Source organism: Rhinatrema bivittatum, chromosome 4 (assembly GCF_901001135.1).
Source record: "Rhinatrema bivittatum chromosome 4, aRhiBiv1.1, whole genome shotgun sequence".
NCBI classification, from domain to species: domain Eukaryota; kingdom Metazoa; phylum Chordata; class Amphibia; order Gymnophiona; family Rhinatrematidae; genus Rhinatrema; species Rhinatrema bivittatum.
The window spans coordinates 483,337,998-483,362,901 of NC_042618.1; the positions used below are offsets into that span (position 1 = coordinate 483,337,998).

The 24,904-nt window shown below is 47.5% G+C and overlaps 1 protein-coding gene across 5 annotated transcripts in view; it reads right to left on the reverse strand.

Moving 5' to 3' along the window:
* Positions 1-24,904, reverse strand: part of EPS8 (epidermal growth factor receptor pathway substrate 8) — a 226,652-nt gene that overhangs the window by 74,289 nt on the left and 127,459 nt on the right. For all 5 annotated transcript variants that reach the window (XM_029597370.1, XM_029597372.1, XM_029597369.1 and 2 more), the window contains 3 exons: positions 11,712-11,848; positions 9,239-9,312; positions 7,176-7,302 (listed from right to left, as the gene is read on the reverse strand). In XM_029597370.1, coding sequence (XP_029453230.1) covers positions 7,176-7,302; positions 9,239-9,312; positions 11,712-11,848 — 338 coding nt within the window. The remainder of the gene's footprint in view (positions 1-7,175; positions 7,303-9,238; positions 9,313-11,711; positions 11,849-24,904) is intronic.

Below are 24,904 nucleotides of genomic sequence, written 5' to 3' on the forward strand. Positions count from 1 at the left end.
CGCAGGGGACCTGCCGCTGCCAGATTGACCAGACCCGCAAACCAAGGTCATCTCGGCCACTCTGGAGCTACGAGGATGACTTCTACTGGGTGTATCTCCACTCTCCTGAGCACTTTGCTGATCAGTGGCCAAGGAGGGAAGACTTACAGCAGCACATTGGTCGGCCAGGGCAGCACCCTGGCATCTACCCCTTCTGCTCCTGTTTGTCTACGGTGACCGAAGAAGCGCGGAGCCTTGGCATTCTGAAACGTTGCCATGAGATCCATGCGGGGTATGCCCTACGTGTCGCATATGAGCTGGAAAGCTTCGTCTGCGAGCTCCCATTCCCCGGAATCGAGGCGGTGCAGACTGAGAAAGTCCACCTGAACGTTGTCGACTCCTGCTATGGAGACGCTGCAATACTTACTAAATGCTTCTCTGCCCAGCTGATCAGCTGCCGGGCTTCCATGGCCACTGGCTGGCGCTTGGTTCCCCCTTGGCGATTGATATAAGCCACCGTGGTCACATTGTCGGAAAGAATTCTGACCGACTTCCCTTGGAGGAGAGGGCAGAACACTTGCAACGCTAACCACACTGCTCTGGTTTCCAGACGATTGATCGACCACTGAGATTCTTAAGAACATAAGAACATAAATTGCCACGCTGGGTCAGACCAAGGGTCCATCAAGCCCAGCATCCTGTTTCCAATAGAGGCCAAAACCAGGCCACAAGAACCTGGCAATTACCCAAACACTAAGAAAATCCCATGCTACTGATGCAATTAATAGCAGTGGCTGTCCCTGCACAGACTTCCTCAGGCAAACTGCTCCCCAACAGGAGAGGCTGGCATCTGTGGTCACCACTGTCCATTCAGGCACCTCCAGGAGAACTCCTTGGTATAAGTTGTCCGAGATAATCAAAACTGGAGCGCGCCATATCCGTAAGAGGGAGAGGTAGATGAAACTGTTCGGAGACTGGATTCCATTGCAAAAGCAACACTGACTGTAAAGGATGCATATAAGCAAAGGCCCAGGGCACCAGCTCCAGGGTGGAAGTCATGGAGCCGAGAACCCGCAAATAATCTCGCACTCTGGGGAGACGGTTGGCCAATAAATCCCGCACTTGTCCTTGTAGCTGGACAATTCGGTCCGAGGTAAGGAACACTCTCCCCTGTTGAGTGTCAAATAGAGCTCCCAAAAACTCCAAAGACTGGGTGGGCACCAATCGGCTCTTGGCTAAGTTGATCACCCCAACCCAGTGATTGCAGGAGTTGAAGAACTGTGCGAATTGCCAACTGGCCAAGCAACTCTGACTTTGCCCGAATTAGCCAGTCGTCCAAGTATGGATGCACCAGGAACCCCTCTCTGCGCAGATGAGCCGCCACCACAACCATTACCTTGGTAAATGTTCTGGGTGCGGTGGTAAGACCGAAGGGCAAAGCTCGAAACTGAAAATGGCAACCCATCACCGAGAACCTCAGAAACTTCTGGTGGTTGGCCTGAATGCCTATGTGAAGATATGCTTGTTAGGTCCAGTGATGCCAGAAATTCTCCTTTTCTTACCGAGGCAATGACTGACCGTAACGTCTCCATGTAAAAACGTGGCACCCTGAGGCAGCAGTTTACGCACTTCAAATCCAGAATGGGTCGGGAGGACCCCTCTTTTTTGGGGACTATGAAGTAAATGGAATAATGCCCTTTTTGCTGCTCTACTTGAGGAACCGGGGTATTGGTGCCAAGTTGCATAAGGCGTTGCAAGGTACTGCCTGTCATTTCTCTTCATAACCGCATGGGGAGACCAGCAACCGCTCCGGAAGGCGGTGTGCAAAATCTAAAGCGTAGCCTCGATTTATCACAGTAAGGATCCACTGGTCCGACGTCACCTTGACCCATTCCTAGTAAAACAGGGACAATCTGCCCCCGACAGCTGGAACCGAGGAATGGGTCGGCGTCCCTTCATTGGGAAGACTTGGCCCCAGATGCAGACTGGGTAGCCCGGGTTCTGCCAAAGCGTCGGCCACAAAAGGGCTGAGACCAGGACTGCTGGCGACCGGATGCTTACCGAAAGGAAGAAGATGGAGCTCTGGACGGACGAAATCCCCAATTCCCTCTGAATTGAGACCGTGAAGAAAAGGAGTCCCTCGACTTGGGCCTATCCTCTTGCAGTTGGTGAACCTTGTTCTCCCCCAGGGACTGAATCATATCCTCAAGGTCCTTGCCAAAAAGTAATTTACCCTTGAAAGGCATCGACCCCAGCTGAGCCTTGGAGGAAAAAGCCGCTGACCAGTTTCTTAACCACAGGAGCCGACGACCGAGACTGCCGACACCATGGATCTGGCCGAAGTCCATAACAGATCATAGAGTGCATCCGCACTATAAGCGATCGAAGCTTCCAGCCGCCCTGCTTGCTGAGCTTCTGCATCGGAAAGACCAGCATTAGCCTGTAACTGCTGAGCCCAGCGAAGGCCCGCTCGTAATGCAAAACTGCTGCACATAACTTCCCGCATTCCCAGTGCAGAGACTTCAAAAATTTTCTCGAGCTGCAGCTCCAACTTTCTATCCTGCAGGTCCTTCAGGGCTGTAGCACCCGTAACCAGGATTGTGGTCTTTTTGGTGACTGCGGACACCGCCTCGCCCACCTTGAGCACCCGCAGTATGTCAATTGCTTCCTCCGGAAGAGGATATAGCTTATGCATAGCCTTGCTAACTTTCAATCCCAGATCCGGGGTATCCCATTCTCTATATAGCAAGTCCGTGGCAGAAAAATGAAAAGGAAAGGAAGTAGCCGGGCCCCTCAGACCCAACAACACTGGGTCCATGGCCCCTAGCCTGGACTCCTCTGGCGGCCCATCTATGCCCAGCTCTCCGAGTATGGCAGGGATAAGCAGAGGCATCTCCTCCCTCCTAAACAGAGGGACCACCTTAGGGTCATCTCCTTCCACAATGTGAGAGCCTCGCGCTGGATCCTGTGGATGATGATCAGGGTCTGTATCCACCCCCATCGAAGGCTTGCCCTGCGGGTCCGGGTCCCCTGGGTCCGTATCCTGACCCGTGGAATCAGTATCGGTCTGATGAGCCCCTGTACACAAAAGGGCAGATTTTTAAAAAGTACACCTGCGCGTACTTTTGTTCGCGCAACCAGCGCAAACAAAAGTACACCGGATTTTAAAAGATACATATGTAGCCGCACTTATCTTTTAAAATCCGGGGTCGGCGCGCGCAAGGCTGCGCAAAATCAGCAGCCTGCGTGCGCCGAGCCGCGCAGCCTGCCTCCGATCCCTCCGAGGCCGCTCCGAAATCGGAGCGACCTCGGAGGGAACTTTCTTTCCAGGGCCCCGCACCTTCCCTTTCCTTCCCCTAGCTAACCCGCCCCCCGGCCCTAACTGATTCCCCCCCCCCCCACACCTTTATTTCAAAAGTAATGCCTGCCCAAGGCAGGCGTAACTTGCGCGCACTGGCGCGCCATGTTCCAGTCCAGGGGCTGGTCCGGAGGCCATGTCCACGCCCCTGGAACGCCCCTGGGCCGGAACCACGCCTGTGGCCCCGCCCCTGACACGCCCCCCCCCCCCCCCCCGGAAAGCCCTGGGACTTATGCGCGTCCCGGGGCTTGCTCTGCGTGCGCAGAGGGTGGAAGGGGCAGCTTTTTGGGGGTTACGCGCGTACCCCTTTGAAAATCTGCCCCAAAGGGCGCTTAGCTTTGGAGGACCTAGAGACTCCCTTCGACTTAGACTGCTCTCGAGAAAGAGACTTAAGACCACTAGAGGAAGTTTTACCCCCAGCCTGCAGCTTCCCTTCCCTCCTGGCTTTAAAAGCCTTATGGAGAAATAAAATAAACTCCGAGGAGAAGGAGGAGGAGACAGAAGCCCCCTCGGGGTTATCCTGCGCTGCAGGTGAGAGAGGCTGCAAAGGTTCGCTCCCTCCAGGAAATCCTGGCTGAGGAGAGAGAGGAGGCGGGAGAATCCCCTCCCCCATAGCCGCAAGAGTCCCTGATCTATAAGACTCTAAAATGGCCTCTGCCTCAGCTGATCTCGGTGCAGCCAACACTGAAGGAGCTCGGGCAGCCTTGCCTTTAACCATTTTCGCGGCCCCGGAGGATCCCTTCCCCCCTGAGCACAGCCCCTCCTGAGAAAGACGCGCGCAGGCCGAGCCACATGAACGGCACGCGGACGAGCGCGACATTGGGCAGCGGGCCTGAGAAAGCTACAATTCAATTCTGTAAAAATTAGAAAAATAATCGCGGTCCTCCCAAGCGCCGAGTCAGGGAGGGAAGAGAGAGCCGCAGCGCCGGTGACACTGACAGAAAATGAAGGAAAATCAAAACTGCTTTTTGTTTTTAAAGACTTGCACGGCAGTGGTCCACGGTCTTGATCCAGCAGGGTGGAGTGAACCGGGCTCCCGGTGTCGCACCCAGAGCTGCTAGCTCGGAACAAGAGGGCCCTCGAGCCTGTAATGCAGCTGCCTCAAGAACCAGCACAGACCGTAGGCCGTGCACCTCCACCCTCTGCTGGAGACAGAGAAATACTGCCGGACTGTAGGTGGCACCAGCCTAAATAAGGCGGAGTTTTGTTTTGAAAACTTCTCTGTCTCCATCTGCTAGAGTGGGGGGGGGGGGGGGGGCAAAACCCAGGAGTCTGGACTGATCCGGGTACGTACAGGGAAACAGAGGGTACAGCTTTCTCTGAAGGCTGTTTCATCTCTAAATCACATAAACCACAAATACAAACAAACAATCTAATTCCTGCTTCTCCCTTTAAAACACTGAAGGGTGATACATTATGTGCTGACCTCCTCGGCAAGCATCGTCCCACACATCTCAGCCCCTCACAAGATCCAAGAGTGACGGCCATCCCCGCTCCTGCTCTCAACCAGGAAACCTCCTCCCTGTTCCCACAGAAAGAGCTGGGAGTCCTCCATGTAACCCACGCCCTGGAAATCGAGAGCTGCACTTCCAGTCCCTGGCAGCTCAGCTGGGTGGGCAAATATACCCGGCTATCATTTATTTATTTTTATTTATTTAACGTCTCTTCTATACTGATAGCCGTTCACACATCGTATCGGTTTACATCGAACAAATAACTTTTGGGCAGGGCCCTTACAAGTAACAGTTGGAGATAATTAGTTAATAACAAAGTAACTAAAATAGGGGTATCATATGCAATTACAGTAACAGTAAATATTGTTGAGACTGGATAGCAGAAACAACTGAGTAAATATAAATAAATAGAGCTATCATAAAATAACTACAATGTACATTATATATAATAAAATAACTACAATGTACAGTATATTTACAGCATTCTTAATCATATTCAGCGAGGGGCTGCCAGATCAGCTACTCGACTTGTTACTGGCTTGCTGTTGGATATTTTTCTGCGTGGGATGGGGGGAAAGGGGGGTAAGCTTGTTGGAACATACAGCTAGTCACTTACGTCTGCCAGCTAACTTCCGCCTGACCAGAATGAGCCGCATAGATTAAGCAGCTAATTTCGAATATCGAATGTAACTCACGTGGCTAAATCTGTTCCCCCCGGAAACGCCTCCCGCCTGCCCTCGTAACCCCCCCAAATCATGCGGCTAGAATTTAGCTGCATACGGCTTTCCGTGTAGCCGGGTCGCTATGCAGTCAGATAAGCGCTCGGTTATGGGTGTAACTGGGCTTTGCGTGTAGCCGGGTTGCTATGCAGTCAGATAAGCGCTCGGTTATGGGTGTAACTGGGCTTTGCGTGTAGCCGGGTCGCTATGCAGTCAGATAAGCGCTCGGTTATGGGTGTAACTGGGCTTTGCGTGTAGCCGGGTCGCTATGCAGTCAGATAAGCGCTCGGTTATGGGTGTAGCTGGGCTTTGCGTGTAGCCGGGTCGCTATGCAGTCAGATAAGCGCTCGGTTATGGTGTGTAACTGGGCTTTGCGTGTAGCCGGGTCGCTATGCAGTCAGATAAGCGCTCGGTTATGGGTGTAGCTGGGCTTTGCGTGTAGCCGGGTCGCTATGCAGTCAGATAAGCGCTCGGTTATGGGTGTAACTGGGCTTTGCGTGTAGCCGGGTCGCTATGCAGTCAGATAAGCGCTCGGTTATGGGTTGTAACTGGGCTTTGCGTGTAGCCGGGTCGCTATGCAGTCAGATAAGCGCTCGGTTATGGGTGTAACTGGGCTTTGCGTGTAGCCGGGTCGCTATGCAGTCAGATAAGCGCTCGGTTATGGGTGTAGCTGGGCTTTGCGTGTAGCCGGGTCGCTATGCAGTCAGATAAGCGCTCGGTTATGGGTGTAGCTGGGCTTTGCGTGTAGCCGGGTCGCTATGCAGTCAGATAAGCGCTCGGTTATGGGTGTAACTGGGCTTTGCGTGTAGCCGGGTCGCTATGCAGTCAGATAAGCGCTCGGTTATGGGTGTAACTGGGCTTTGCGTGTAGCCGGGTCGCTATGCAGTCAGATAAGCGCTCGGTTATGGGTGTAGCTGGGCTTTGCGTGTAGCCGGGTCGCTATGCAGTCAGATAAGCGCTCGGTTATGGGTGTAACTGGGCTTTGCGTGTAGCCGGGTCGCTATGCAGTCAGATAAGGGCTCGGTTATGGGTGTAACTGGGCTTTCCGTGTAGCCGGGTCGCTATGCAGTCAGATAAGCGCTCGGTTATGGGTGTAACTGGGCTTTGCGTGTAGCCGGGTCGCTATGCAGTCAGATAAGCGCTCGGTTATGGGTGTAACTGGGCTTTGCGTGTAGCCGGGTCGCTATGCAGTCAGATAAGCGCTCGGTTATGGGTGTAGCTGGGCTTTGCGTGTAGCCGGGTCGCTATGCAGTCAGATAAGCGCTCGGTTATGGGTGTAGCTGGGCTTTGCGTGTAGCCGGGTCGCTATGCAGTCAGATAAGCGCTCGGTTATGGGTGTAACTGGGCTTTGCGTGTAGCCGGGTCGCTATGCAGTCAGATAAGCGCTCGGTTATGGGTGTAACTGGGCTTTGCGTGTAGCCGGGTCGCTATGCAGTCAGATAAGCGCTCTGTTATGGGTGTAGCTGGGCTTTGCGTGTAGCCGGGTCGCTATGCAGTCAGATAAGGGCTCGGTTATGGGTGTAGCTGGGCTTTGCGTGTAGCCGGGTCGCTATGCAGTCAGATAAGCGCTCGGTTATGGGTGTAACTGGGCTTTGCGTAGGGGAGAATCTGTGCAGCTTGCAACGCGCGCTGGCGCAGGAAGGAAACGCCGTCAGCAGAGCTTACCCCCTGGGCTTCTCTTTTTACTTTTCTTGGTTTTCTTTCTCTTGGAGAGTTCGGAAAATGCCTCGGCAGCTTTCTGCAGTTTTGTGATGAAAAATTCAATATCATCCAAAATGTGGTTCAGGATTTGCTGGGGAAGAGGGAGAAGAACGGTTTTAACGAGGCCTCACAGGGACTGCGCCAGCTTTTCTGTCCTCACCCCACGCTGCACTGCATCACTTTCACTTCTAATGGTTTTTATGTGGTTTACTTTGTAATATTTTAATTTATTACACATTTATTTCTTTAGAAACCGCTTAGGTCTATCCAAATGGAATAAGCAGTACAGTAAAAGTTTTAAATAAATAGTTAGGACAGGGCAGCTTTTTAAAAGAAGATTGAATCAAGTCACAAAAACTGCTGTATATAGGTAAATGGCTCCCGTGCAATATCTTCTCTGCTCTCCTAGGTGGGTTCTGTTACCACTGCTGCTAAATTCTGCCTTACATAATACACAGGGACCTTCGTTTCCAGCTTTTATTTCTCTAGATTTATCGGTGTTTCTTACAGTGAACAGAACTTCAGTGCAAAACAAAAAAAAAAGTGTCATTTTTTGTTCAATATAAGAAAGCGATAAATTCCTAGAGAAATAAAAACTTCCTGGTCCAGAGTATCTGAAATGTGGCGTGGTGGTTCTTGATGAGATCTGTCTCCTGTCCAGGGATATCGGGCCAGGATCCTGATTATCTGGCTACAACTTAGCCGGATAACATGGGTGCATCCCAAAGGCATTTCTGGGTGAAGCTGAATGAGCCGGCCTCTGGTTGTACTGCAGAGTAGTCCTAAAATTAGTTGTATAAACTTACCTATAAGACATTCGAGTATATCTGGTAGTACGGCTGCACCTCTGCCTATCCAGCTAACTTTGTAAGCCAGGCAGTGGTGGAAATGGGATTCACTCCTATCTGTAGGGGACTTGCAGCGTGGCCTGACTGAGCCTCAGGGTTAAGGGGAAAATAAGTGTCCAAAATATTCAAAAGACAACACGTAGCTGGATAGCGCTAAATGCAGCTGAATATAACCCTGTATGTGGATCCAATTACATTTATCACAATCATCTCCTGCAGATAAACTGGAGGATTTCCTTGATCTATTACAGGAAGGAAATCAGAGCATTTATGAATGCATATGTTATACTATAAGAATGTGAATACTATTTTGGAATAATTTCCTAAGTAACTGTGGATCCTTTTCTGGAGGAATTGAGTTTTATTGTAAACGTTTTGTAGTTGCACTGGTTCTGTGGTATATAAATGTATTAAATAAAATATATAAAATGGCAAGGCTTCAGCCGAACTGAACACCGAGGAATAGAAGTATTAGAGAAAAAGAAGGATAAAGAAATGGTATCCTCTGTAAAATGGTATCCTCTGTAAAATAAACTGGGGAATCCTCTGTAAAATAAACTGGGGAAGCGAAGGTGCAACCCTCATGTGCTGGAGTCAGAGAAATACTGAAGAGCCGCAGAGGGCGCACCAGCTTATGAGAGAGCGCCCTCTTAGTGTTTGCTCTGATGCCATCTGCTGGAAGGGGGAGACAAGCCACTGTCTGCACTGATCCTGGTCCTGGTACATACAGGAAAGTGTTTATTCCTCCAGAAAAGCCGGGAGCACTTGTCTAGAGATGGTGTTCCTCTTGTGAAAAGAGCTGTCCTGAGGCCGATCATTTGAAACAGGAGACCTAGGTGCAGAACGATACCATGAAAAGGGAGTTTTGCACTACTGGATATCTCTTTTAGTTTGCCGACTGCTGACTGACAGTGCAATAATGCTGAGCAGCTGCTTTGCTAGGATGGGCTCCTTCTTCTAACTTCTACATGGTTAGGCTTAGGAGGTGAAGCCTTGGACCACGCATCCGCTCAACGACCCCTCTCTGTTACCTTCAAACCCCGGGCCTCGTCGGTCACTCTCTCTTTGCTATTTGGTTCTCGTTTCTTCCTGGTATCAGTTACTTTGAGTTTCCCGGAGAAAGCGCGCTAGTTAAAGCTGCGTCAGCGCACGCCATGAACACGTGGAGGAGTCACTTACCACGTCCCTGTCAATCCTGGCTGCAGCCATCTCGGGGCTTTCCTCCTGCTCCTGGGAGTGTCTGGGCTTCTCATCTGCAGCGACAAGAGCGGCACTGGCACATTAGAGGCCTCCGACGGCGGCAGCAGGGCGGGATATTTCATGCAACGTTTCCAGCGGCAGCTCAGAGGTTACCAGAGCTGGGAAACGCAGCTGCACATTTGCACAAATTTCCATCCTTTATCATTGTTGGGTGGTGAGAAGGGAGCTCAGGTATCAGTGAGGAGGGAGGGGAGGAGAAGAGACCAGGAACTGGGGGGAAGAAAGGCGGAGGGAGGATCAGGGAATATGAGGAGGAAGAGGAGACTGTGCTGGGATCAGGGGATGTGGAAGAGAGAGGACTGATCTGCCTCCCCGGGCTCTGGTCTTCCTCATTCCCCCAACCAGTAATCCTTTCCCTTCCTCCCCCCATCCCCGGTCCTCATCTCACCCCCCCCACCCCCCTCTCCACTTCCCTGGTCCTCATCACACCCTCCCCACCCCCCTCTCCACTCCCCCCTTCCCCTAGCTGATCTCTTCTCCCCCCTCCAATCCCTGACTGGTGTTGGCAGGAGGAGGAGGGGGAGGAGAGAGGCACTGCCTGTGCTGCCTGGCGTGGGCTTGCTTATTACCGCTTGCCTGTATCCACCATCCGCTCATTTCCTGCAAGGCCCCCCCACCTCCCGGCCTCTATCCCTCCCCCCTTTACTCTTGCCCGGCCGCTCCTCCAACGTTTGATGCTTCTGAGGCAGCAGGGGACGGGAGCTGTCACCTGAAAGCCTCTTCCCAATGCTGGACTTTACCGTACCTTTGCACTGCAGTAACTTCCTGGTCGCGTTGTTTTAATTCTATGCCGTGAGGTTTGGCTTCATTACGTGTGTGTGTCTCGCATTTTAGGAAGTGTGGGATAACACTTTGATCAATAAATAGGAGAGCAAGTATATAAAATATCCAAGTGACAGGAATCTGAATGAGAAGAAAGGTTAAGCTCATTCTGAAAATCTCCAGGTAGGGAATTCTTGATTTTTAGCCAGAGACAATAGGAGAGAAAGCAGTTCTCATGTGGAAAGTAGACCTGAGAGGCAGCGAGAAGCTAGGAAAGGTTAATTCTTGGTTAAAACAGTGCCCAGAGCTGCAAAACGCACACATCCCACATTCAGGCCGATACAGTACAGTGCGCTCCGGTAATAGCGCGTCGAAAACGCGCGTCCAACACCCCCCCCGAGATTAATAGCGCCCGCAACATGCAAATGCACGTTGATGCCCCTATTAGTTATTCCCACGCGATTCAGTAAGTAAAATGTGCAGCCAAGCCGCACATTTTACTTTCAGAAATTAGCGCCTGCCCAAAGGTCGGCGTTAATTTCTTCCGGCACCGAGGAAGTGCACAGAAAAGCAGTAAAAACTGCTTTTCTGTGCACCCTCTGACTTAATATCATGGCGATATTAAGTCTGAGGTCCCAAAAGTTAAAAAAAAAGTTAAAAATTAAAAAAAAGTAAAATTTGAAGTCGGCCCGCGGCTCACGGGTTGAAAACCGGACGCTCAATTTTGCCGGTGTCCGGTTTCCGAACCCATGGCTGTCAGCGGGTTCGAGAACAGACGCCGGCAAAATTGAGCGTCGGCTGCCAAACCCGCTGACAGCCACCACTCCTGTCCAAAAAGAAGCACTAGGCACGCACTAGTGTCCCTAGCGCCTCTTTTTACCGCGGGCCCTAATTTAAATAAATTAATTTACTGAATCGCACACACACAAGAGAGTGGCCTGGGCGCTCGCCCGCTCTCCCGTGATTTTTACTGTATCGGCCCCGTTGTGGTTCCTCTGTGCCCAAAGGGATTTTAAGCAGAAATGCAAAGAGCAAGTGAAGGGCCAATGGCAGAGGTGCACTAGGCTGAGCAGAGAGGTTTATTGCAGTTTCTCTGCACCTTATTCACAATGTAAGAAGGATTAGCGCTGCTCCATGTAAATCGCATGTTAATGAAGGTATTAGCTGTCAATCCCCGTGCAGGGAGCTGTGAAAGCTCTGAAAGCTCAGCTCACATTTTCTTACTGCTGGAAATTTGATTCCCGAGTCAGAGGTGGAGTAAAGTTAGCAGACGTTGCCGGGGCTAGTGTTAGTCCCTGGGTCCCACAGCTGGATGTCATGGTGCAGGTCAGTGCAACGTACGAGCACAGGACGTCTGGTAACACCAAGCGCACACGCTCTACCGCATCACCCCACGCTGTACAAGGATGTCCAACGCCCGTCAGAAAGTGAGCCTAGAACTGGAAAAGGCTCTCCTACTTCTCAGTGACAGCCACCTACCAATACCCTGGGCACATCCCAAGCGGAGGTGATCAGACTCTCACGATGTGAGAGAGGGGCTGGGAGATCAGCTCTCAGGGGCAGGAACTCGATGGTGGAGGGTGCTATACAAACGTTGGAGATCTCTCTCCTTCTGTCCCGAGATACTTACAGTCGCCCTGCTCGGAGGCCCAGGCTGACCAGGCTGCCACTCGACTGCGCACATCCACCTGGGTGACCGTTGCTGGGGGCATGGGGGCAGGTGCCCTCGGGGGAGGAGGGATAGCTGTGTCTGGTCGGGAAATCATCCTAAGACAAATGAAATGGAGAAACATTAGCACAAAAGTTCTTTAAAGGCTTTGCTATTTGCCTGCATTTATCTAGCTCGAGTGCTTTTGTTTTAAACTTTGCTATTTTTGGGATGCAAATCACACAGATGTGAAAAGACTGATGTCCTGTGTGAAGAGAGATTATAATATGCCCCTAGCAATCACATCACAATGTAAATAGGCGAATAACGTATCAGGTGTTTTCCTGAGGACACAAGCTACATAATCCCTATGCATGGAGGTTGTCAGCTGACGCGGCCCTGGCTTGCAGCTTTACTTTTAAAACACTAAGTCTATCCCCTGCCACTGATGCCGGTAACAGCAGTGCTCATTCTCTAAGTCTATCCCCTGCCACTGGTGCCGGTAACAGCAGTGCTCATTCTCTAAGTCTATCCCCTGCCACTGGTGCCAGTAAGGTCATTCTCTAAGTCTATCCCCGCCAATGGTGCCAGTAACAGCAGTGCTCATCTATAAGTCTATCCCTGCCACTGGTGCCAGTAACAGCAGTGCTCATTCTCTAAGTCTATCCCTTGCCACTGGTTGCCAGTAACAGCAGTGCTCATTCTCTAAGTCTATCCATGCCACTGGTGCCAGTAACAGCAGTGCTCATTCTCTAAGTCTATCCCATGCCACTGGTGCCAGTAACAGCAGTGCTCATTCTCTAAGTCTATCCCATGCCACTGGTGCCAGTAACAGCAGTGCTCATTCTCTAAGTCTATCCCCTGCCACTGGTGCCAGTAACAGCAGTGCTCATTCTCTAAGTCTATCCCATGCCACTGATGCCAGTAACAGCAGTGCTCATTCTCTAAGTCTATCCCCTGCCACTGGTGCCAGTAACAGCAGTGCTCATTCTCTAAGTCTATCCCCTGCCACTGGTGCCAGTAACAGCAGTGCTCATTCTCTAAGTCTATCCCCTGCCACTGGTGCCAGTAACAGCAGTGCTCATTCTCTAAGTCTATCCCCATGCCACTGGTGCCAGTAACAGCAGTGCTCATTCTCTAAGTCTATCCCATGCCACTGGTGCCAGTAACAGCAGTGCTCATTCTCTAAGTCTATCCCATGCCACTGGTGCCAGTAACAGCAGTGCTCATTCTCTAAGTCTATCCCATGCCACTGGTGCCAGTAACAGCAGTGCTCATTCTCTAAGTCTATCCCATGCCACTGATGCCAGTAACAGCAGTGCTCATTCTCTAAGTCTATCCCCTGCCACTGGTGCCAGTAACAGCAGTGCTCATTCTCTAAGTCTATCCCATGCCACTGATGCCAGTAACAGCAGTGCTCATTCTCTAAGTCTATCCCCTGCCACTGGTGCCAGTAACAGCAGTGCTCATTCTCTAAGTCTATCCCCTGCCACTGGTGCCAGTAACAGCAGTGCTCATTCTCTAAGTCTATCCCCTGCCACTGATGCCAGTAACAGCAGTGCTCATTCTCTAAGTCTATCCCATGCCACTGGTGCCAGTAACAGCAGTGCTCATTCTCTAAGTCTATCCCATGCCACTGGTGCCAGTAACAGCAGTGCTCATTCTCTAAGTCTATCCCATGCCACTGGTGCCAGTAACAGCAGTGCTCATTCTCTAAGTCTATCCCATGCCACTGGTGCCAGTAACAGCAGTGCTCATTCTCTAAGTCTATCCCATGCTACTGGTGCCGGTAACAGCAGTACTCATTCTCTAAGTCTATCCCATGCTACTGGTGCCGGTAACAGCGGTGCTCATTCTCTAAGTCTATCCCCTGCCACTGGTGCCGGTAACAGCAGTGCTCATTCTCTAAGTCTATCCCCTGCCACTGGTGCCAGTAACAGCAGTGCTCATTCTCTAAGTCTATCCCCTGCCACTGGTGCCAGTAACAGCAGTGCTCATTCTCTAAGTCTATCCCCTGCCACTGATGCCAGTAACAGCAGTGCTCATTCTCTAAGTCTATCCCCTGCCACTGGTGCCAGTAACAGCAGTGCTCATTCTCTAAGTCTATCCCATGCCACTGATGCCAGTAACAGCAGTGCTCATTCTCTAAGTCTATCCCATGCCACTGGTGCCAGTAACAGCAGTGCTCATTCTCTAAGTCTATCCCTTGCCACTGGTGCCAGTAACAGCAGTGCTCATTCTCTAAGTCTATCCCATGCCACTGGTGCCAGTAACAGCAGTGCTCATTCTCTAAGACAACCATTAACAGCAGGTAATGGACTTCTCTTCCATAAACTTATCCAATCCTTTTTTTATTTTAATATTTTGTACTTATGCTTATTTTCAAATTCATTTGAAGAAAACACTTGAATTGCAATCCAAGAGACAAAGAAAAAAAAAACAAAAGAGAAAAATTAATAAAAAAAAGGAAAAAAGAAATTAGTTTCACATAGTCCAAGTCCTCAATAAGGGGGATTCCAATATCAACCTCAGGAAATAAAAATCATTTAGGAAAAGACTAGAAAAACAGAGAGGTCTAAAAAAAGCTTATGAACAAGCATCATTACTAGACAATTTCATCTGCCATTTGGATGCCCAATCTTCCAGTCTCACAAGGTCTTCCTGCAATTTATCACAATCCGCTTGTGATTTAACTACTCTGAACAATTTTGTATCATCTGCAAATTTGATTACCTCACTTGTCGTATTTCTTTCCAGTTCATTTATAAATATATTGAAAAGTAAGGGTCCCAATACAGATCCCTGAGGCACTCCACTGCCCACTCCCTTCCACTGAGAAAATTGCCCATTTAATCCTACTCTCTGTTTCCTGTCTTTAACCAGTTTGTAATCCACGAAAGGACATCGCCACCTATCCCATGACTTTTTACTTTTCCTAGAAGCCTCTCATGAGGAACTTTTTCAAACGCCTTCTGAAAATCCAAATACACTACATCTACCGGTTCACCTTTATGCACATGTTTATTAACCCCTTCAAAAAAATGAAGCAGATTTGTGAGGCAAGACTTGCCTTGGGTAAATCCATGTTGACTGTGTCTCATTAAATCATGTCTTTCTATATGCTCTACAATTTTGATCTTGAGAATAGTTTCCACTATTTTTCCTGGCACTGAAGTCAGGCTCACTGGTCTATACTTTCCCAGATTACCCCTGGAGCCTTTTTTAAATATTGGGGCTACATTGGGCACCTCCAGGTCTCAGGTACAATGGACAATTTTAATAATAGTTTACAAATTTGTATTAATAGATCTGAAATTCCATTTTTTCAGTTGTTTTAGAACCCTGGGGTGCATACCATCCGGTCCAAGTGATTTTCTACTCTTTAGTTTGTTAATCTGACCTACTACATCTTCCAGGTTCACCGTGATTTATTTATTTATTTAGACGTTTTATATACCGTCGTTCCAAAATTAGATTACAACAGTTTACAAAATCAACTTTCAGTTTCTGGGTCAAACATCTCATTCTGTTTCAATGTTCACATTCTAGGTCAATATAACAGCAAATCCATTTCCTAGGTCATATTTATACAAAATCTAGTTCATCAACAGCAAATAGTTATTCTGAGTCAATACATCAACATTAAGTACAAGGTAATTAGGGTTTTGATATAGAATTATAACCTATGATTTCCATTTCATTGTCCTTCATATTATACTCAGTATACATTTAACATCGCTCAATACTTATTGCTCAGTCTAGAAGTCTGACAGTGATGTTATCGGCATACTGGAGTTTTATGTTAGTTCATATGCATTTCCAAAGAACCAGGTTTTCAGTTCTATTCTGAAACTCTTTCTTCCTGCTAACGGGCGTAGAGATTCTGGAAGAGAGTTCCATGGTTTAGGGCCCGCTATAGGAAACATTCTCTCTCTTATTTGTGTTAGGTGTGTGTTCCATGTTGTGGGCTCCTTTAAAAGTCCTTTCTTAGGGCTCTCTGCAGGTTGTATGGTTGAAGAGTCAGTCCTATGAAAAATGGGTTATTGTTGATATAAAAAATTAGATTTAATATTGTATAATGAACTCTGGATTGTACAGGAAGCCAGTGCAGCGCTATTAGCGAGGGGGTGATGTGGCCAATTTCCTTATCTCTAGTAAGAGTTTAGCTGAGGCATTTTGTAGTAACTGTAGTGGTTTTTAGTAGTCCTTGAGGGTAAGCCTAGTAATAGGGATTTGGTTCAGTCCATCTGAATCATTACCCATGAAAACCTTCTCCATTACGGGTACCTCCCCAACATCCTCTTCAGTAAACACCGAAGCAAAGAAATAATTTAATCTTTCCGCGATGGCCTTATCTTCTCTAAGTGCCCCTTTAACCCCTTGATCATCTAACGGTCCAACTGACTCCCTCACAGGCTTTCTGCTTCGGATATATTTTAAAAAGTTTTTACTGTGAGTTTTTGCCTCTACAGCCAACTTCTTTTCAAATTCTCTCTTAGCCTGTCTTATCAATGTCTTACATTTAACTTGCCAATGTTTATGCTTTATCCTATTTTCTTCTGTTGGATCCTTCTTCCAATTTTTGAATGAAGATCTTTTGGCTAAAATAGCTTCTTTCACCTCCCCTTTTAACCATGCCGGTAATCGTTTTGCCTTCTTTCCACCTTTCTTAATGTGTGGAATACATCTGGACTGTGCTTCTAGAATGGTATTTTTAACATAATTAATGCCTGTTTTAAACTCAATCTTTGCAGCTGCACCTTGCAGTTTTTTTCTATTTTTCTCATTTTATCAAAGTTTCCCTTTTGAAAGTTTAGTGTTAGAGCTGCAGATTTACTAATTGCCCCCCTTCCAGTTATTAGTTTAAATTTGATCATGTTATGCTCACTGTTGCCAAGTGGCCCCACCACCGTTACCTCTCTCACCAAATCCTGTGTTCCACTAAGAATTAAACCTAAAATAGATCCCTCTCTCATCTGTTCCTGAACCAATTGCTCCATGAAGCAGTTGTTTATTCCATGAAGCAGTCGTTTATTCCAGCAGTTGTTTATGCCTGGCTTTTCCACCAGGCATATCCAGACTAGATCCACGCATTTCATCACATCACCTCATCACCTTACCGTTAACTTCATGCACTCTAAGTTATTACGTTAACATGTTACCTCTCCAGTTCTCCTTCTCAGGCTCCCCATTATAGCCTCCTCTAATTGCAGCACCACTGTTGCATTTTGTTGTCCCCTCCCCCGTTCATTGTATTTTCCATCTATTGTTTGATGTAAACCGATATGATGTGCCTACTAATGTCGGTATAGAAAAACTGTTAAATAAAATAAATAAATAAATCCAGAAACTTTATGTTAAGCTTGTGGACTCTTAGACTGACTTATGTGATTAAACAATAAGTCACCAGGCGGATCAAATTAGCACACAGTCTTAACGAAACTGAGCTTATCAGATTCTACTGTTGTAGTTGATTAGAGTACAATCCACAGAGATATGGAAGTATGCAAGTCAGAATGAAAACAAACATGAAACAATTACCTAATGTCTCTTCAAGTACAGTGAATCCAAAGGTGAGAAGTAGAACTGAACAAGCTGGTGACTCACGCTAAACCTTATTTATTCCTTTGTAAAGAACAACATGGAATTCAAGAATAAAATTCAACAGGAACTTTCAAAAACGTAGATACTTGGCAAAATACAGAGATCAAGTACAGAGACAAGCAAAGAAGTGTTCACTGTTGCTATCAGTTGCCAAAGCAACTTGAACGCTTCCCTTCAGTACATATAAACATCTGAACCATGACGTACCTTAAACAGTTCTCAACAGCTCCAGCTCCCTGGTCCCTCCACAGACTCTTAAAACTCTTGGGTGCATGCACGCGTTCAGGCCGACTCCCTGAAATCAATCACGCACGCGCACATTCACGCATACACCCCGACATCAGACACGCCGAAATGCACGAGCCGCAGCAAGCCCCAGGAAATCCGCCACACTCCCTGACCGACGCGCCGACCAACCAACTCGGCAACCACCTGCCCAAACACCACATAAACCCATCTTGAACAAAGTCTTAACACTTTACATCTCTAGCAAGTCCTGATGTTACATTTACCCAGTCAATACTGGGGTAATTGAAATCTCCCATTCTTACTGCACTGCCAAATTGGTTTGCTTCCCTGATTTCTCTTAGCATTTCATCATCTGTCTGACCATTTTGACCAGGTGGATGGTAGTATACTCCTATCACTATACTCTTACCCAACACACATGGTATTTCTACCCATATAGATTCTTCTGAGTATTTAGTCTCTTGTATGATCTTTATCCTGTTGGACTCTTATGCCATCCCCGACAAAGTGTCCCCCTCCCTATTATTGCGATATAATTTGTACCCTAATATAGCACTGTCCCATTGGTTTATCTTCCTTCCACGAAAGATATAATTGGCATCTCAGAGACCATTTCATCATTCACTGCTATACATTCCAACTCTCCCATCTTACTTCTTAGACTTCTGGCATTGGCATATAGACATTTCAAAGTGTGTTTTTTGTTTATTATTAACAACCTGCTTTTCAGTTGTTAGGGATAATTTGGAATCCTTTAGCTCAGGTGATTCCTTACGGATAGGCACATGGACTACTTTTGCTTTTATTGGAACCTCTCTGTTGGGATGCTCTAACTCTCTTATTTCCTTCCTCTGAACCATGTGCTGCTGAGCGACTGTCGGCTTTCCCCTTTGTTCTAGTTTAAAAGCTACTTTATCTCCTTTTTAAAGGTTAGCGCCAGCAGTCTGGTTCCACCCTGGTTAAGGTGGAGCCCATCCCTTCGGAAGAGACTCCCCTTCCCCAAAAGGTTCCCCAGTTCCTAACAAAACTGAATCCCTCTTCCTTGCACCATCGTCTCATCCACGCATTGAGACTCCGGAGCTCTGCCTGCCTCTGGTGACCTGCGCGTGGAACAGGGAGCATTTCAGAGAATGCTACCCTGGAGGTTCTGGCTTTAAGCTTTCTACCCAAGAGCCTAAATTTGGCTTCCAGAACCTCCCTCCCACATTTTCCTATGTTGTTGGTGACCACATGTACCATGACAGCTGGCTCCTCCCCAGCATTGTATAAAACCCTAACTAGGTGACGCGCAAGATCTGCCACCTTCACACTAGGCAGTCCTCATATCCACCAGCCACCAGCTATCTATATTTCTAATAATCGAATTGCAAACTATGACGTCTGACCTAACCCTTCCCTCCTAGGCAGTAGCCCTGGGAGACTTGTCCTCGGTGCAAGAAGACAATGCATCACCTAGAGAGCAGATCCTTGCTACTGGATCACTTCCTGCTACACCAGGGTGATGGCTTCCGACCAGCAGACCTATCTGATTCCAAGGTAGCACCAGGGCTGCCAGACTGCAGTTAGAACTTGGTTACTATGTCCCTGAAGGTCTCATCTATATACCTGAGTCTGCCTCAGCTCCTCCAGAAGTCACTCGTTCTCTGAGAGCCAGGAGCTCTTTGCATTAGGTTCACACATATACAACCTCTCACCAGCAGGTAAAAAAAAAAAAAAATCACACATGTGGCACTATGCAAAAGACTGGAAGGTCCCCCTCTTGCTGCTGGACTGCTGCCTTCATTTTAATTTTGTTGAGTTCCTAGTTAAGTTTAGGTTGCTACGTAAATAGGAATGTGTACAATTAGAGTTCTTTAAATTTATAGGTGTATTCACTATTAGTCTAGCAGTGACCTAGAAGAGGATGATCAACCTAGTGCAATAGTGTGATTTAGATAAGAGCCCAATTGATTTTTAATGAGAAAGGGTCTCTTGCCTATAAATCAAAGGAAGAGCTAGGGTGGGGGGCGGGGTGGAGAAGAAGTCTAAAATCCAAATACACAACCCATGACAAATTGACCCAACCTACCGCAGCATCAGGAGTCCCTAAAAAGATGGGAACGTCTATCTGGAGCTCCACTTCTCAGGTGGACCAGCATCACTGCCACAGCTTGGACGCTTCCTGTCTAGAATCAGACCCGCCTGGGCATAACAGAAAGAGATGCAGTGTGCATTTGGCTACAGTAAATTATGATGAGGCGGCTCCAGATAGAAGGCTAAGGCTCTTTTGCATCCAAACTGGGCAAGGCCTGATCCCTTTTGTGCTCGTGTGGGCTGGGAACGTGGATTCTGGTGGAATGCAACACGAGCTTGGGCAGGAACACAGGATGTGTGCAGCACTCTGTGTACTGCAGAGTTAGGCACCTCCTTTTCAGTTTGTATTTTATTTTCCCTGGGAATTTATCTAAAGAACAAAAAAAGGGAGAAAAGTCAGTGGAAAAAAGGAGGCCTTCTTCTCACTGCTTATTCTCCTGTTTATTTAGATAAAATAAACTGCAAACGAATGTCCCTTTGCATAATAATGTGCTATTCTGGAAAACTCTTTGAAGGCGGCAGATAAGTCACTGGGGCCTGGAGCTCCTGAGTCTTCAAGCCCAAGCAACCACCACCACCAAAACCCCGAGCTGTCATGTCAGGTTCTCCAGCTCACAGCTGGCTCAGTACCACACATGGTGGGAGACTGATTTATTTGTGGCTTCTGTTGCCAACTAAAGACCCTAGGAGTCAGTTTTCAAAGCAGACTCAGAGCAGTTTTTGTATGGCCCAGGAGAAAGGATCTAGTTTACATGGAGGCAGTTTACCACAGGATAAACTGCCTCCATGTAAAACCGTAAGAACGCCTGGTGGAAGCCTTTCTACGAGTGACATCCTCTGACAGGTTAGGGAATCCAGTACTGGTCTTCCAACATGCAGGCTGAGAGCTAGGAACCTGATGTATGGGTGGAGCAATCGTTCCTGCTTCTAGGAGGTGAGGGTTGGAGAATTCCCTAGATAGACAACTCCCAAAGAAGCAGGAACCCAATTTATCTCAGACAGTCAAAGACCCAAGGTTTCTTCTTTGCCACCAGAGGAATCTGAGGACACGCGATGACCATTTAGGGAGGTGTCAGAGGTCAGTTTGCCCCATGACCCTCTCCTGGAACAGAGCTGAGGGGACGCAATCTGATCTACCACAGGTCTTCCCCTCTTGCAGAATCTCCAGACTGCTACTCCATCCTGTCCAGTGATCATTCGTGTGCATCCAGGACTTGATTCAGCAAGTCTGCTAGGATTTTGTCCTCGTCCACCAGATACATACAATCCTTGCAAAATGCTTTAAGACAACATTCTATCAGACTGCTAGCACAGAAGGGAGGATCCTCTTCCTCCTTGCTTGTTTACATAAGATTTGGCCAATTAATTATCTGAATAGTTATCTAATAATCTAATAGTTATCTAATAGTTAATAGTTATTTAATAATAATCTAATAGTTATCTAATAATTATCTAATAATTATCTGAATTAATTATCTGAATAACCTCACATACTTCATCTATGCGGACGACGTGCAGATCCTAATCCCCATCAAGGAACCCGTCTCCGACACTCTAAACTACTGGAATAGCTTCCTCCACGCCATCAACCTCCTTCTCACAAGTCTCTGCCTCGTTCTCAATACGTCCAAGACCGAACTGCTAGTCATTTCCCCTAATGATAATAACCCGCTAACCTTCAATACTAACACACCTCTAGTAAACCAAGTGAGAAACCTTGGGGCCTTCCTAGACTCCAGAATGAACTTTAAAAAATTCATCAACACCACCACCAAAGAAGGCTTTTACAAACTACAGGTATTAAAACAGTTAAGACCTCTCCTACACTTCCACGACTACCGTTCGGTCCTTCAAGCCATACTATTCTCAAAGATTGATTATTGTAATGCGCTGTTGCTTGGTCTCCCGGCCTCTTCTACCAAACCTCTTCAGATGCTGCAAAACGCTGCAGCCAGGATCCTCACAAACTCTCGCCGTATGGACCACATCACACAGATTCTAAAAATACTCCACTGGCTACCCATCCGCTACAGAATTCTCTTCAAGACACTTACTATTATCCACAAAACCTTATTTCAGGAATCCTCGCTCCAACTTACCATACCCCTCAAACCACACGCCTCTACAAGACCCACCAGAGCTGCATACAGAGATTCCCTCCAGGTTCCCCCCAAAAAATCCGTTCTTCACAACACGAGTGAAAAACGAGCACTATCAACTGCTGGGCCGCATCATTGGAACTCTCTCCCGCCAGATCTCCGCCAGGAACACTGCCATATCACTTTCAGAAAAAAACTAAAAACCTGGCTGTTCGCCCAAGCTTACCCTTGAAGAAGCCTCAGGGTCACCCTCACAGTCTCATACCCCTCGGTTGCGTCCCTTTCCGCAACTCAAAGGAACTGTATTTCGGCTAACTGCACTTTCATATAACTTGCTTAATCATAATACACTATGTAAATTTGTATATAATTCTTACCATGTAAGCACTTGCTCCTGCTTACATGCCCTGCTCTCCAGTTAGAAAAAAAGGATAGGTTAAACAATTTCTAACAGCCTAGTTCCACTTTCCCTGTTATAATGTAACTTTCGCTTTCAATGTTAACTGGTTTACCCCCTAGTTTATTGTAAACCGGTACGATAAGACCTGGTTCTTGAGCATCGGTATATTAAAAGAATTTAAATAAATAAATAAATAAATAAATAGTTGTGTTGGCCTTTAGAGCGTTCCAGCTTGCCCATAGCTCTAGAAGATTTATGTGGCAATGTTTCTCCTGAGCAAACCTTAGCTCCAGGGTACAAAGCCCATCTACATATATTCCCCAGCCCAGACTGCTTATATCCATTGTTCCAAGTTTCGCCTTCTTAAATTAGCATAACATCTCCCAGCCAAACTCCTGTGGTCTCGCCGTCAGGACAATGGGTCCCTGAGCTGCTGAGCGATTTGGACACTATCTTGAAGATCTTGTGTGTTCTGTGCCCACCAAGCATTTAGGATCCATCAGGGTGGTCTCATATTTCCATGTGCCAAGGCTGTGACATGCACTGTTGATGCCATAAAGCCGCCCAACACCACTAATATGAGCTTTGCTGATGTCCGACTCTTATTCCTTCCATTACAGACAGGTTTGGTTGTACTTTCTCGTGAAAGGGAGGCCTTTAAGTTGTGCTTGACTGGTTTGGAAGATTCTCTTAGTGATGCAGAGGTTTCTGCTAAGGGTATTTTAGTGATGTATTGGGGCATATGAAATGCTAAATATGGTAGAGTTACGCCTTAGTTCTTGATAGATAAATGGAAAGAGGACCCGGATGCCCATTTGGATGCTGCATAGTGGAAAATAATATGGGAAGGTCCTCATTGTGCTTCTATTTGTAATAAGCGGGTCGAGCTGATGAGCAAACTACTGCGGCGCATCTATCGTACCCCAGTATTCCTCTCTAAATTGGTTTTCTGCAGTAGACATTGCAAGTTGGTGGGGTAGCAAGGAACTTTTATCCATGTGTGGTGGTATTGTCAAGGAATCCAGCAGTTTGGAGGGTTTGTCACCCAGGAGATCTCCAATATACATCGATCTACACACTCATATGCCTCTGCTCTGGGAATCAATGGGAAAATGGGATGGATCCTTAAGTCCACTTAAGTATCCTCCCTTTGTTTCCCAGCTGCTTCTGTTTGCTAGATTTACCATTGCCACCTTCTGGAAATTTAACCCTTCTCTAGACTTCTGGAGAAAGCAATGCAGGGAGACTTCAGATGCTGCAATGCTGGGGTTCAGATTAAAAGGGGAGCAGCTTCAATTTGAAAAGAGGGGATGTTACTTGTAATTGTATGGACTGAATCCACCAAGGTGAGTCTGCATGTAGACGTCCTTTTAAGCTGTTCCGTTACCTTATTGCTGGCCTGCTGACGAGATCATTCATTAGCAGCTAGGAGTCCTGGTCTTAGTTGGTTCTTTGACTGAGCTGTATATACATGTTCTAGCATTGTATGGCTTGTAACTGAGAAAAGGGATTGTGTTTGGCAGAGCTCCTGCAAATTCCAGCTGAGAAGACTGGCTTAAGATTTTGTGTACTTTATGAGGAATACGGATAACTAACAGCTGGATAACTTGGTTCATAGATTCTGTGCAGCTGGGAAACCTGCTTTGCCATCACTAACCTGCCTTTTCACCTTAGCTTGATGCTGAACCCTATGACGTTGGTGAATTCTGCTTCTTGGTCACCATTTTCCTCGGGTGGGGAGATCTGGATGAACCTTGTGGTTCAATGCAGGACACTTGGGCACCGACAGCAGAGGACAGAGCAGCTGGCAGGGCTGCAAAGCCGCTCTACCATCTGTGAGGAGGAGTGCGAATGATTGAGGGGGATCAGAGCAGGGAAGAGCTCATCATTATCACCGCCACCACCATCAATGCTGCTTCTCCTGCTCTCACATGGCAAGGGGGCCAATTTCATGGCATTACAAAAAGAGACTTAACTTACTGCTTCAGGAGTTAACTTTTACTGCGGGAGTCTAAGCGTCAACTGCAATCTCTCTTGCATTTTATTACATAGAGAGAAAAAAAGACAGATCAGGAGATCTGAATAAAGCGCAGAGGACTGGTACGTCACTATAAAGCAGCCTGGCTCGATTACTGCAGTTGAGCTCTGACAGGGCCTCCTCCAGTGTGATTACAGAGGATTCACAATGCTGCTTCCTGTCTTCTGCTGGGGATGTGCTAAAGCTTAGCTGCCGGTCTAAACTTCTGACCTCACTCTAAGGTTTTGCATGGGCAGAGACCTGATTATTTCAAGACTAAATTAAGCCGCCCCCTTCATCTGCACTCAGGGCAGCTTCCTAAGACCTGCAGCTCTCAGGGACAGAATGAGAGGGAATGAAGTGCATCCTCCTGCTCTTCCGAAGCACCGCCTCGATCTGCTTCTCGTGAACCTGGATCTCCCTGCAGGTGTAGTTTTATGAGATTTTGTTTGATATCTATTCTTTGGATTGTGATAGTTAAGGGTTTGCTGGAATTTATAATTTAGGTAAATTGGTTTCTATTGTAAGTTTGTTGCTCTCCACACCCCACAGAATATAAATGGGAAAATGAACAGAGCAGGGTCAGCAAACAGATTTAGAGAAGGTGACGGAGGCCGCAGGCAATAATCCCAGCGTTGCTTTCTGTGGCTCCAGGGAATTCTTATTGCACTGAAACAGCTGGAGGCACATAAGAGGAGTTCAGGAGGAGCCAGAAGTTACACCCCGCAGCGTG